The sequence below is a fragment of the Neopsephotus bourkii genome, unplaced genomic scaffold (assembly GCF_033783945.1).
Source record: "Neopsephotus bourkii isolate Nb327-2 ecotype Australia unplaced genomic scaffold, CSIRO-AGI_Nbou_v1 NB_1765, whole genome shotgun sequence".
In the NCBI taxonomy this organism is placed as follows: domain Eukaryota; kingdom Metazoa; phylum Chordata; class Aves; order Psittaciformes; family Psittacidae; genus Neopsephotus; species Neopsephotus bourkii.
This window is the reverse complement of record NW_026902239.1, coordinates 7,588,513-7,602,897: the sequence shown is the minus strand read 5'-3', so window position 1 is coordinate 7,602,897 and position 14,385 is coordinate 7,588,513. Positions and strand designations below refer to the sequence as shown.

At 37.9% G+C, this 14,385-nt stretch overlaps 1 protein-coding gene across 6 annotated transcripts in view; it reads left to right on the top strand.

Annotated features, from left to right (window-relative positions):
- The window catches only part of LAMA2 (laminin subunit alpha 2), a 361,801-nt gene extending 350,753 nt beyond the window's left edge, over window positions 1-11,048 (top strand). For all 6 annotated transcript variants that reach the window (XM_061378283.1, XM_061378279.1, XM_061378277.1 and 3 more), the window contains 6 exons: window positions 1,435-1,624; window positions 4,323-4,478; window positions 6,915-7,068; window positions 7,422-7,552; window positions 8,109-8,331; window positions 10,787-11,048. In XM_061378283.1, the coding sequence (XP_061234267.1) occupies window positions 1,435-1,624; window positions 4,323-4,478; window positions 6,915-7,068; window positions 7,422-7,552; window positions 8,109-8,331; window positions 10,787-10,944 (1,012 nt within the window). In that variant the 3' untranslated portion in view covers window positions 10,945-11,048. The remainder of the gene's footprint in view (window positions 1-1,434; window positions 1,625-4,322; window positions 4,479-6,914; window positions 7,069-7,421; window positions 7,553-8,108; window positions 8,332-10,786) is intronic.
- The last annotated feature ends 3,337 nt before the right edge of the window (window positions 11,049-14,385 follow it).

Genomic DNA, 14,385 nt, shown 5'->3' with positions numbered 1-14,385 from the left:
CTCCTGATATTCTCAAAAGCATCTCCCAAAATCATGGGCATAATCTGAAAAAGATCACATCCCCTAATCAATTTCTTTAAAAACTGCTTAATTAAATTGTAAAATCTAGGCAATGAAGTGCCCACCTAAGTAGCTCTCACAAAAACAGTTTACCTCTTTATAAAGGTTTAGGCACACACAAATCCCAGACTGATTTGCAGAAAAACAAACAGAAGAATGGAACCAGGTCATGCAACTGAGCTCATAGTTGCTTTTTCAGAAGAACGTTTCTTGGTTCAGTAACTTGATAATTTCTTGTAATAAGCAAATCTTTATTCCCCTTTCCTCTGCTAATTAGGTTGCGTTTGCACAGTAAACAGGGAAAATGACTTTGCCAACATAAAGTATAGTAATATATGCATATATATGTTGATATGCAAAGAAATTCCAAGAGCAACTTATAAAAATACCGCTGTGTCAAGAATTTGTGAAGCTATAACTTACTAATTGTTCATTTTTGCTCTGAAGACACATGGTCATTAACAAATGTGCCACGCCATTCCACTAAGCATTTTTGCTGCCTTATAGTTTACAAGTCCATCAGCCTCACACTTATTTTTACCTATAAAGGTGCTGTACTGCATATTTTCACATATGCTAATTTTAGACAACTAGGAATATAATTAAAATACACATGTAATCCTAGAGTCCTTGATTATCTTCTTTTCAAATAAGAATACTGGCCTGATCATTTTCATGCAATGATTTTTCACATTTCTATTATCAACTGCTTTCAGGCACTAGCTTCACAGCTTGGCTTGGGCTAGATGAGTGGTGTGCAGCCAGTACAAACTTAGCATCTAGATAATTTAAATAATTACTTAACAGGTTCTTTGCTGTAGGGGCTATTTTTGTTATTACCCTTCTGTCCAAGGGGTCAACAGACCTCCTCAGACACAGCCCCATTTTCTCTTGGAAGAAATCAGAATGTTTTATATGCTGATCGTAAACTCTTCTCTCTGTATCTTTAAAAGTTCTGCAACCTGTCTTCAGGCAATACAACTCATTAGAAACTCAGCATTTGCCAGCTGTCACTGTAGCTCGCTCGTCTTTGTGAGCATTATGTGTGTGGATGATGGATAATGCCGCTGGAATTTTAGAAGCGCTGGGATTTTCTAGCAACTACAGCTGCAGATGAGAATTGTATCTTGAAATTCTATGCCAAGTTTGCACTTTTGTACGTCCGCAGCAAAGGGACTAACGAACATTCACATCAGGGATCAGATATGTGTGAAATGCAGTTCATGTATAACCAAATTATTTTTCTTAAACTGATGGACAAGCAAAATGGGCCACTAATCGTAAACTTTAGAGGAGCACAAAAGGGTAAAGCAGATAAATTTGCCTACTGTCTGCCTCTGAATATCTTTTCCTTTGTTGCTGTTTGATTTCCAGACTTACAATTGAATTTGAAGTCCGAACAACAGCTGATTCTGGCTTGCTGTTTTACATGGCCCGGATCAATCATGCTGATTTTGCTACAGTTCAGATAAAGAATGGACTGCCTTACTTCAGCTATGATCTGGGGAGTGGAGACACCAACACAATGATTTCCAACAAAATAAATGATGGGCAGTGGCACAAGGTATAATAATCTCTTATGCTAAATTATTCTTTGTCATGCTAAAGGCAAGCTTTGTTTTGCCTTAAGATATTTGCAAAATGTAGTCTGTTCATATACATAAAGCTAAACTTTACAACTAGGATTTTATGGAGTCTGAAAAATTTGGGTTTTCAGAGTCACTGTTAAGTACACATTACATATTCCGTAAACAGAAAAGTTAGTGCTGATATTTGAAATTTGTCCTTCAGGAAACATGTATTTCTGGGCATATTTAGAGTATGTTCCATATATGGCAAGGAACTGCAGAAAATGTTCCTTCCTGCCTAATAGGGCTCAGGTGAGTAGCAGCTCATGATGATGGAATGCACCATTAAAACCAGTTGTTTCTATGTTAATATCATTGATGAGCCATAATACTAAGAAAAAAAAAAAAAAAGTAACATTTAAGTAAATCTTCCCTGCATCATTAATTCCATTCATTAGGGAATAAATACAATATTACTGGATGTATTTGGCAGCCCCTTCTGTGACTTTATGAGAAGGAGCATTTGTATGCAATGCCTGTGGTATTTGGATGGTAAGGGAAGGAATAGTATCACAACCATGAAGTTTAGTAGTTATTGGGCCAAGAACAGACACAGTATATTCGTTAGTTAACAAGCTTGAAGGCAGTAATAGAGAAGAAAAGAATACATGGAACTCTGTATTCAAGTTATATACTATAAGAGACATTACATTTTGAACAGATATTTGGAAAGTCACTAGCCACATCACCATCAATGGGAAAATGAGAAAAAAATCTCTGTATTTTCTGTTATGAAACCCCTTTGCAGTCATCCCTAGTCCCACTTTGCTTCATTCCCACCCTGTTCTGCAGGAATTTTATTTTTGTTGGATTTTTATTCATGAACCTTTTAATGATAGCAAGGAGGGGAAGAAATAAAGTTGTAGTCATTATTTGTCTGGTTTATATAATGCCTAGGAGCACTGGCAGTAGACCAAGGCCCCTTTCTGCTAGACTCTGTATAAATACAGAAAAGACGTATTTTGATCTTTTAGCTCTTTTCTCTATATTCTGAGAGAACTAACTGAAGCATATATTTCTTGTTGGAATATTGTTCTCTTTGGGCATGCAGCTTGGCACTCAGTGAGAAAGGGACCCTTGTTGTAGATCCCATTTTTGTAGGAGAGAATGGAGATAAAATCCAAAGTCACAGCTCCCAAAAAACACAAGGAAGTCCATTTTGGGAGAGTGGAAAAAGGTAACTTTTTTAAGAGAAGACCATAGTCTTTGTTTTAAGAAAGTAGGTGCTTCTCCTTAAAATAATCCTTTTAGTGACAGTCTTTCCTCCATTTAAAATGGCTTAGGTTAAAAATTTTTCCCTCAGGCCTACAGAAGCCATATCATGATGCTGCTATCTCTTTAGATCTTCCATAAGAATGTTTCCCAGTTCCTGTCACACTCTCCAAATCCTCCTTCTGCCCAGTGTTTAATTGTCCATCTCAAACATACAGTTATCTGTAAACACCAGCTTCAGTCCCCCACCTTCAGGCCACCCCTTATTAGTGCTCAGTCATCCCAGATGCATGACAGATATTCTCCCTCTCTGAAGTAGAAACAGCCATATCAAAGAAAAGCCAAAGAAAAATGCTGTTTGTCTCTCTTCACTGTTCTGGTGGGCTAACTACTGTGCTGTTTAGAAATCTGATAACATATAAGTTGCATTTTACATTTATCACTTTTTTATACTGAGCCATTCTTACACTGATTTGCAGAGATTTCAGCATAAACTTTTGGAAAGACATTGGATTGCAGTTGTTGGGGTAGAATTTCCTGAACACTTCCTCAACTGCACTTTAGCTATGCAATTCACAGCCCATTTGTCTGAACAGAAGCCATAATACCAACAGAACATAGCTGGTATTATATTTACTCTAGCATTAACTATGATCTGAGGGACATCCAAACTAGTGGACTCATGAACTCAATATTGTCTGCAAACGTGCTGCAATAAAGATTTGCAACTGGTGCCATTAATATTGAGTATTTACTATTCCCAGTACTTAAAATTGCTGTCTGGTTCCAGGAAAACCAGTATTGTGCCCTGCCTATGATAGTAACAATGAAACTTTCTAAAGGAACCCCAAGTCTTTTCCATAGTTCTAATAAATTATAGAATCATAGAATAATGGAATAGCTACGGTTAGAAAGGACCTTAAGATCATCTAGTTCCACCCCCCCGGTCATAAATAAGACACTAAACCATGTCACCCCAGGCTCTGTCCAACCTGGCCTTGAGCACCACCAGGGATGGAGCATTCACAACTTCCCTGGGCAACCCATTCCACTGCCTCACCACCCTTACAGTAAAGAACTTCTTCCTTATATCCAACATAAACTTCCCTTGTTTAAGTTTGAACCCGTTACCCTTTGTCCTGTCACTACAGTCCCTAATGAAGAGCCCCTCCCCAGCATCCCTATAGCCCCCCTTCAGATAGTGGAAGGCTGCTATGAGGTCTATTTATAGTCACGATGCCTCCTGACCCAGAGCTCTGTTCCATGAACATCAGCCATAGTTGCTGCCATGGTATTTCTGTAACCGTTCCTACAGCTTTCTCCTATGTTATATATTTTGCACTGTAAGGCTAGTTACAATTTGGAAATGCCTTATTTTAAGAAAACTGTCTATAATTGTATTGCATTTGTGTGTCTTTTTAGATAAAAGTAGTTCGAACGAAGCAAGAAGGAAGCCTTATAGTAGATGAAGTTTCAAACAAGACTGTTAGCCCCAAGAAGGCTGATATATTGGATGTTGTAGGAATGCTGTATGTTGGAGGATTGCCCATTAACTACACAACTAGAAGAATCGGTCCAGTAAGCAAGTTTGTTAAAGTTACTTCACACTGCTTAAGTATGTCTTGATTTGTACCTATGTCTTCCCAGTTTTGTTTTGCTTTGCTTTGCTTTTCCCTCAGACTGCTCAAGAATACAGTTAAAATGGACCTTACTTGAGGTACACTACCTTCTTTCAGTAGAAGGATCTTACTCAAAATCTAGTTAATGCAAAGAACTAGAAATATTAGACTTAGTTACTGTTATGGGACAGTAGAAAGATCCACACACTTCTATCCACTTGTATCACAGCTAGAGTATAAGGTCCTGAAAGCCCAAATTCAGGCAAATCTAGTGATTTACTGAACCAGATCTGAGGCACTGAAAACCAGAAAGCAATTAACTACCCCCAAAATATAATTCCTAATATTATCAAATTATGCTCTTTGAAATACATCTGCAATTTACAGATCCTAATCTAAGGAGAAAGGTAATACTAAATCCTTACCTATTGCTCCTTGTCAGAAGTAATGGAGGGAACCCATGCAGATAAATGGCTCAGTCTGGCAATAACAGTCGTGTCAGATCCTGACAGTCCTATGTGCTTTGAGATTTAAATGTGATTTCAAATGTCATTCACAGAAAGTAAAAAACAGTTCTTGCCTTTCAGTCACTTCCCATAAAATACACCACATGATGTATTATTAGTGTTACAGGCTTCATGTAAAGGTTCTAAAGTAAGGTAAGTTGAAAGGATGTGTTATCTTACTTAGGGTTTTCTTCAAAATATACATCAGCCTTTTAGGATACTAATCTAATAGGTAACTGTAGGTAGACTGGCTTTCTATTCAGTGCAGAAGACCTACTTGTCTGGCTTCAGCAGATGTTGTTTAAGCACTCAAAAATCTGCTTTCAGCAAAAGAGGTTATATTGCCTTTCCCATGCTAAAGTATACCCAGATTTGCTTTTTCATAGGGAAAGTGAAATCCTGAAGTTAGAGAATGTTACTTAGTTGTTTACAAATCTTGCATTTCACTCATTCTCATAGTGAAAATGGCAAGATTTGTGTTCTTTTGTGCCTTTTTTTGTAACAAAACTTGCTGATCTGGACACGACTTTCATCTCAGAAATTAGAAAAAGGTCTATGAAGAATCTGAGAGAATGAATTGATCAGCTCAGATCTGAATTTATTCACTGATATTGCTCACATTCTCATGAAAATGTATAGGTGTATTAAGCAGTAACAAGCGATACAATTACACAATACACTCAACTTTGATTTACAAGGGAAGAAATTCTTTAGACATTTTTTCAGATTACTAGTCAGGACATTGTTGGAGTGGAGGTAGTGCACAGAGCTGAGACTTCCAAGTCTGCCATTCTCCTTTCTGTATTCGTACATATTTCCATGCTGTATTTTATACGCTGCTTTTTATTTTCCTCCTTCCTACTGCATCGCTTATGAATATGTCTTCCTTTTCTTCCTCAGAGTATATGTTTATCATTTTCCTCTCTCCCATGATATCAGAGATATATTTTCCTGACTCTTCAGTCAAATATCAAAGCCTTTATCTGAAGCTGAAAACCAAAATGCAGTTTCTACACACCTCAGAGAAAAAAAAAAAAAGAGAGGGAGAGCTTTGGGGGAGATGCCAGTGGCTTAGAGAGGTCACACTGCAACACTGTATTAATCACACCCAGGGCCTGGGCAGCCCCTCACTCCTGCCCCAGGCAGGATCTCACTTCCTTACACCACCTGCTGGAGTCATAGTAAAGTGCTCCCAGTGCAAAAGCCAAAGTGGAGGTTCCCTGCACAAAAGCCTCCATACGCCTGAGCACACCCCGTGCCTCCACCTGCCTCTCTGGCCAACAGAGCAGTCCTTCTCACTACGGTCACCAGACCTACATATGGTTATTATAACTATCTGTAGTCAACAACCTTTACTTAGGAGCTTTCTTCATTTCAGGAGCTGTGTACCTACATAAGCACTGCCTTACCATGTAAGAGTAAGCCCACATTAAAGTGATTAAAGTGGGGGGAGAGGGGTGGGTGGGAAGCCCTAGTAAAATTACCAGCAGCCAGGGAACTACATCCAGTGCCTTCATCTACTCACAAACCCCACAACCTAGTCAATTAAAAAGGTAAAGTATTGGCCATTAAGCTCCCGCATTGCTGATGTAGTTTGCTATGTTTCATTATGCCATGAATTTTTGTGTCCCTTACATCAAGCCAAAAAGATGTCACTCAGATCACATCCCTGAAAAACAATGTAATTCATCCTCAGGATGACTGAGATTTGATTCCAATTACAATCAGATATTAAGGATTAGCCATGTAAAATTCAAGTTTTATTCAGCCCCATAAATGCAGCAGAGAAGCAGAGGAAAGGTACGTTTTGATGACAGTTTAGGCTTTTATTCTGAGCAGTGCAGCTTGCTATGCAGAGTTATAAATTCTGTTTGAAATATTGACTGCAGGTCACCTATAGCATTGATGGCTGCATCAGAAATTTTAGAATGACAGAAGCACCTGTTGACCTGGATAATCCAACTTCCAGCTTCAGTGTTGGAAAATGCTTTGTCACTGCACAGGAAGGAACATACTTTGATGGAACAGGCTTTGCCAAAACAGGTAATGAACAGCAATTCTGCTGACAGGCAAAGAACAAAGAGGAGATGCTGCTTTCAAAGACTTCCAGTGATACTTAACTCCTGTTAACTGAAGGCAGAGACCAATACTTGAAACTCTCATTGGTCATTTTTATTTATCCTGTCTAGAGACAGACTATATGACTTTCTAGCAAGGTCTCACACTAAGCACAGCCACCATAACACTTACTCATGTCATTTCACATGAAATGGAGTGTATTAATAATGCTGAGTTAGTTACCTTGCATTGCTGGCAACACACTTTGTGTGATTATTAGGAATAATGTATTAAATTATTTTCTTCATGTTACTATGCTTCCTCCTTTTCTCTCCAAGTTGGTGCATACAAAGTGGGAACAGACCTCCTCGTGGAATTTGAATTCCGTACAACACGACTGAATGGCGTTCTCCTAGGAGTCAGCAGCCAGAAAATGGATGGGCTTGGCATTGAATTAGTTGACGGAAAAGTGAGTAGCAAAGCAGTTTTGGTTCTTCATAGAGACTGGTTTTAGAAAGCACAGGTAGTTTAAATGCAAGCTTACTAACCCAATTTCAAGTCACCTCAAATAAGTCAATATCAAGGCTCTCCCTTATGCAGCGCTTGCCACTTACCATGTATCAAGAGGCCCTTAAACTTTTATAAAGACATTTTAAAAGATTCTGTAACACTTGATTTTCCTAAAACTGCAACATCATTACTTAAATTAGCGAGAATATGAAAAGTTTTGGAGAAAAGCTTTGCCATTAATAATACCAGTTTCTTGTGTATATCTTTCATTTCAGAGTCTGGAAACCCAGTCAGTAATCTATCACTATAAAGAGCTTAGGGTGGGACAGTCCCAAAGAGACAGCCATCACCTAGAGCCTGGTATTAAATCAGAGCTTTAGTGTGTGCAGTCAGAGCATCTTGCTTTTTCAATAAAGCAAACCAACCAAACAAGCAAATAAAAACAACAACAAAAAAAAAAAAACAACCTGTAGAACTGTTTTGAGAGCTACCCAACTTCCATGTCATGTTTCCAGGTGATGTTTCACGTTGACAATGGTGCAGGCCGATTCTCTGCTATCTATGAGCCTGATGCACCAGGCAGCTTATGTGATGGACAGTGGCACAAGGTTCTTGCAAACAAGATCAAACACCGTTTAGAGCTGACTGTGGATGACAGACAAGTGGCTAGTAACAGCCCAAGCAGGGCTTCAACCTCAGCAGATACCAATGACCCTGTCTTTGTTGGAGGATATCCTGGTAAGTGTTTAACACATAAATGATGCTTTAGTTAGGCTTTAGCAACACTGCCTTGGTAATGTTTTAAATGCAATTAGGACTAGTATGCTAAAGATTATGGCTAAAACTGCCCAAGTCTGTATTGGTTGGCATGGATGCTCATTTCTGCATCCAGCTGCATTATGGATCAAGAAATTGTGCAGCACCGAGACGCTCACAGTTACCCCTGGCTGGTTTCAAGTGCAGGAACTGTTACAGAGGAGCAGGCAGACTTTCTGGCCTCTGCTGCATGCACACACACCCTCTCTCTTAAAACTTTCTGTTTAGTTACAGCATAATAGTCATGTTTCAATAGTAACAGCATTTGGCAAATATAAATTTAATTTATGAATGGCAAAATTAAATTTAACTAAATAAGGCATATATGCCTTCGGGGGGCCAGATCAGTGTGTGTGTAAAACAGGCTGTAAAACCTGAGGAACTGAGGAATGTGAACAAGAGCTTGCACAAAGAGGTGAGGGGACACCACCTCTTCCCAACTGATCTCTCTGCTTGTGGTCCGGTGGTTTTTAAAGGGAAAAAAAAAAAAAGTCCAAATTTGCTAGTTGGTATTTTGGAAGCCCTCAAGAGAACTGGCTTCATGCAGAGGTAATTGAACAGGATCCATCCAGAACTGGGCTGAGTTCTGTAACTAACTTCATCTTCCACTAAGCTGATGATGGATGTTTGTATTTATCTGTCCATAGGCAATCAATAAGCTTATCTATTAGCAGTTTACTTTCTGAAAACACAGTTGGTTGCAAAGTGCCTATTTTATTGCATTTAGAATGAAGTTTACCTCTTGTTTGCAAACAAAAAAGCTGAGTATGCTTGCAGTATGTGTCTGCTCTATTGAATACTCAGGTCAATGGCAAGAGGCCTCTTGAGTTAATTCCTAAGTGATTTTCTGGAAAATGTTTTTACCCCCATTCTAATTTTTGGTGCAGTTTACCAAAAAAAGCCTTCTATCAAGCTTCAGAACATTTTCAAAAATATCCTTGATACTGAGAGATGAAAGTTGTACTTCAGTTACAGTGGCTATTTGATAAGTACTTACAACTTTGTGCCAGAAGGAAAACACCTTTGTGGCAGCCTTTTCTTAAGAGTTCACAGTAAAGAAACAGAAGTTCGCAGTAAAGAAACACTGGAGTTACTGCCTTGTTCTGCACTGTACGTTAAGAGGAACATAGTAAGAGAAGCAAATGGAAGTAAAACTGCAATCTGTATAAAACAAGCCTACGCTTAAATCATGTTGAAATGATATTCCTAACTTCAGCCACGTATATCCAAGGTTTGTTTTAACATTCCCTAATACTCAGACAGCCTCATCACAAATTTAAAAAACAGCATCACAGCATTTTGTTAAATTAGTAAGCATTTGTATTTGCCAGTCCTCTTGAGGCTTCTCCTGGCTACATAGATAGCGCAAAACAGTTATAAATCAGCTAGAATTACCTTGTAGAGAATATCCTGCAGAAAAACATTTTGCCACCAGAACATGGGAATGGATATAAATTCCTGGGTACCCGTAAAAGCTATTACTCATCTCCTACTATCACTCTTCCTTGTGCAAGGAGTGACAGATGGATTCAGTTATCTCAATTCTCTGTGAAACAGCATAATGCTATGGCCAGTCAGTATTCTACAGGTGTTATTTCTGCAACCCTTTATCAGTCACATAGACTTGTATCACGAGTGCATCCCCATATCTCTTTTTCACTTGGAAGAACACTGAGCAACAAGCTGGGCAATAAATTTCAGTGAGTTGAGAGAAATATTTAAGCTTCCCAGTCAAACCAACCCTCACTACTATCCCCTCCTTTAGTGGAAAAGATGCACTCAAATTCCTGGCTTTACTGTAAGCATGGGGGGGGGGGGGGGGAGAAAAAAAAGAAAAAAAGAATAAATATCACAACACTTGAAAACTCTCAAAACCATTCCTTAAATGACATCTGAATTCTGTACTGAGGAACTGGCTTTATCATGGTGTTAGGGCTGAGAATTGCATCCATTTTAGCCTTTTCTTTTTTTTTTTTTTCTGTTATTCTGTGGATAAGTAGCTTGAGAATTTGGAGATGATCAGACTAGCATGTATGCACCATTCTTAGGTAGCAAGCTGCCATTTGGTCATTTTCCTTAATTTCCTCTATGTGGTGTAACCGAGTTACATGGCTTACAATGGCAGTTTAATGTGTTCAGATTCTGTCACTGTCATGCTAGAATAGAAAAAAGGAAGAAGATTGGATTGTTATCACTAATATAACCGTTTACCACATTCACTCATAATTTTTGACATTTTTTAATAAAGAAGATATACAAGTAAAACATATTAGTATATTGCTGGGGACATCTATTCTCCTGCAGAACTCTCTAAAAACAAACTTAAATATCAACTTAACTTAATTCCCTTTGCCTTTTATTTTTTCCTCTCCTTCAGATGGCGTAACCCAGTTTGGGCTGACTACTAATATCCGTTTTAAAGGATGTATTCGATTTCTGAAGCTCACCAAGGGTACTGCTAAACCTCAAGAGATTAACTTCAGCAAAGCTTTGGAGCTGAAGGGTGTTCAACCACTGTCATGCCCTGCAAACTAATTGTCATTCAGCTGATATGGATCTGTTTATATAAGCACCTCAGATTAAAAAAAAAGAAAAAACTATATATATTACGTTCATAATAAAATGTCTTTATGCAATTACTTGAGTAGTGTCTGGAATATTCAAATGGCAAAATTCACAAACCAGGTTTCCAGAGGAAGATGAAATCTAAGGAGATGAGGCAGGAGAATCCCAGAGATTATTAGCACAGCACATATCGCTAATCTCTACTGTCATCTATTTAATTAAGTCTTTAATGTAAAAGCAGCTTCCAAATTTAGACTCTACTGCCTCTGCTTGATGCTGTTAATTTGTGAGGAATTCTGAATTGAGAAGCCACCCCAGATCTTCCTTAAATAAAATTTAGAGTGCATAGTACAGTAGTACATAAATAGGGAGAAAAACATAGATGAGGAAAGCTGCTTCCTATAGATAGTCTCACTAAAATACCAAATCCTGGCAATTTTCCTCAGTACTTTGTATTTTTTAGGGGACTACGAAATCATCAGTCAAATATGGATTATCTTTTCTATGTATTGTTTCAAATTGTTCAAACTCTACTTTTGCAAAGGTTGTACTTGGACATGCGGAACATCCACTGTGCAAATGTAAAAACCACCACCTACGCAAAAAAAAGAAAAACAACAGAAAAAAGATCTAGCAGTAAGGTAGCACAATCATGCAATTAAAAGAAAAGGGTTTTTTTATCATTATTTTTTCCCCACAGTGAGCCTTGAATATGCTTTTTCAGAATTTTTGACATTACTAAAAAAGGCTAGCTGCTGGCAGAGAGCACTCCAGCAGGAGTGCTTTGTATTTTACAAAAGGGCTCTTTGGCATATGTTTCTCTAAATTGCCGTGAAAAAAAAAAACAAAAAAAAAAAACAACACGTTTACTGTAGAGAAGTGCATTAACGAGAAAGTAATAAATATTATAAACTATATGGGGCATCTACCATTGGTCAGATACACCTGAAGAGAAAACATCTAACTCCCATTAAGCCCTGCAGTAACTGACTTCAGCAGGTATTCTAGTTTTCAGTTGCAACTGGCCCTTTAAAGTTAACTGTAAGCGGCTGTGCAATGTTATGCACATTCAAAGTGTTAAGAATTAGTAAAGCATACATTTATCTCTGAAAAACTCATTAGACATCTACTGTCTTACTGTTCTAGTGCTACTAACAAACATACAGAAAATATTATTGTGTTTCTATTTTATTCTTTTAATGTCCCTAGTATCTACCTACTCTAACCCTTATGATATTTCAGGATAGTTTGAACAGCTCAAGAAAAATAGGCCACACCACTTCAAATACAGTTGAATATTCCCAAAATTCTTGAAAACTATGAACAAATGAAGCCCCAAGACTTTTCTGCAAGGAGAAGTACATTACTGGCATGAATTTCTCACAACACTCGGAACAGGCAAGCCACGTGGCCCATTAGACCCCCTGGGCATTATCTAGTTTAAAGACACATTTCCTAACCTCTAGGTTCTATTCAGCACTTTGGTTTCTTTTTTAATCCCAACTTGCTTGCAAAATTGGGGTTTGTTGGGGTTTTTCTGGACTTGAAGACACAAAGGAAATTGTCATGCTGAGAAGTAAACTGAGAGTAAACCACCAGGAGTTAATAACCACAGTTTACCCTCCGAGGCAGGAAACTGCCACTGCTCTGCTCAGTGCTGCATCAGCAATGGTCTTTCACATAAAGATGGCTTTGCCTTCCAAAAAAATACTGGAGTTTCTGCATTTAAAAAAAAGGAAAAAAAAAAAAAAACAACAACAAGAAAGAGAAGCATTTATTTTCTTTGCTCCACTGAATTATTTTTCCTTTGCATGACCTTCCAGGAATGTGTGGGACAGCAAAAACAATGAAACAATGCACATTATTACATTTCTTGAAATTTCGGGTAGAAAGAATCAACCAGCTGCTGTTCTCTGCTAGAGGAAAAAAAATCAGTAGGCTGAAACAACAGCTACTTCAGCAAATAAACAGCCATGCTAAAAGGAAACACAACAACCTGCCTAATGTGTTTTCATGCATCGGCAAGTGGATGCACCAAGTACTGTTAGTAAAGCTTTCTGCCTTTGAAGATTCAGTAAAGCACCTGGGAACGATCCCAGCTCCCTATTATTGCCTTTGCCATGCAACAAATTCATAGATTGGTGGACGATAAAGACTGAAATTTCCTGAAACTAGTGGTTTGCGAACCTCAAAGCCATATGCAAACTGTTATCTATTAGCTAGCTAATGGCTAACCATGCCAGCAGCAATGTAGTATCTTTCAAATTCAAGACTGCAAACTAGTAAACATCTACAGAACACAAGTATTTAAACCCTTATTTTGATGGATTTTTGCATACAGAGTTTTTTATTGTCCTTTTTTTTTTTCTTTTTTGTTTGCACACACATTAACTATGCTTTGCTGCTAAACTCAAAAACTGGAAACTTCAAATCCAGGTGTTTTTTTTAATTCTGTTTAAGATAGACCCTGTTGACTGAAGTCACTTTTAGGCACTCAGAATTAACATTCACACTGAATGGAATAAATCCCTCTTCATCTCTGGCTTTAGGCAAACTGATGTATGAGAAAAGTTGTGCTTTTGATTTTAAATACAACTAGTTTCCCAGTTTCTTTGTAAAAAGTAATTTTGCTTATTCTATCAAATCATACTTTCAGCTCTTTATAAGAGCTTATAAAGGGAAAATCATTTTGCTGGCATAATATTCCTCTTTAGAATGCACAAGAAAATGTTTAAATGCTTAAAAATCCAACCCATTTTCCCTGTCTCTCTTTTAGCATAGAAATCACCAGGAATGCCAGTTCCAGCCTTCCCTTGTTCAGCTGCAAGGCTTCTGGGACATCCCAGGTGTCTGCTGAGGAGTTCCTCAGTACATGCAACTGATACTTTTCAATGAGCTGTTTAGGACCAACAAGAAAAAGTATATGCCACACCTTTCATGAGAATGCACCTACTAAAGGACTCACAGAAGATCCCTATCACCACATACCAGTTTAAAAACCCTTAAAAAAGACCTTGCACTTTTCAGCTGAGAAAGACTTTTAATGAAAGCCTATAAAACTCATCTGAAAATACCCTATGGAATGAACGATATTTTCAGAGCAATTCAGTGAGATACCAGAGCTAGACCACTGAATTTCTAACATAAGATTTTTTTTTCTTTTTTTTTATCAACTGCATTTCCTAATAACCAAACCCTCCACCAAGTCTTACAGCATACATATAAGCTGAAAGACTTCTGGTATAAATATGTAGGAATAAACATCACTTTCATGGGTTCATGCTTCATATATAGACACAAAACCATCCAGACCCTTCTTCAAAATAATTCCTTAAATATACTGCTGATGAGACATGCAATGGAATAGAAACAAAACCTCAAATTATTTAGTCTATGTATCTCTATGCTGTT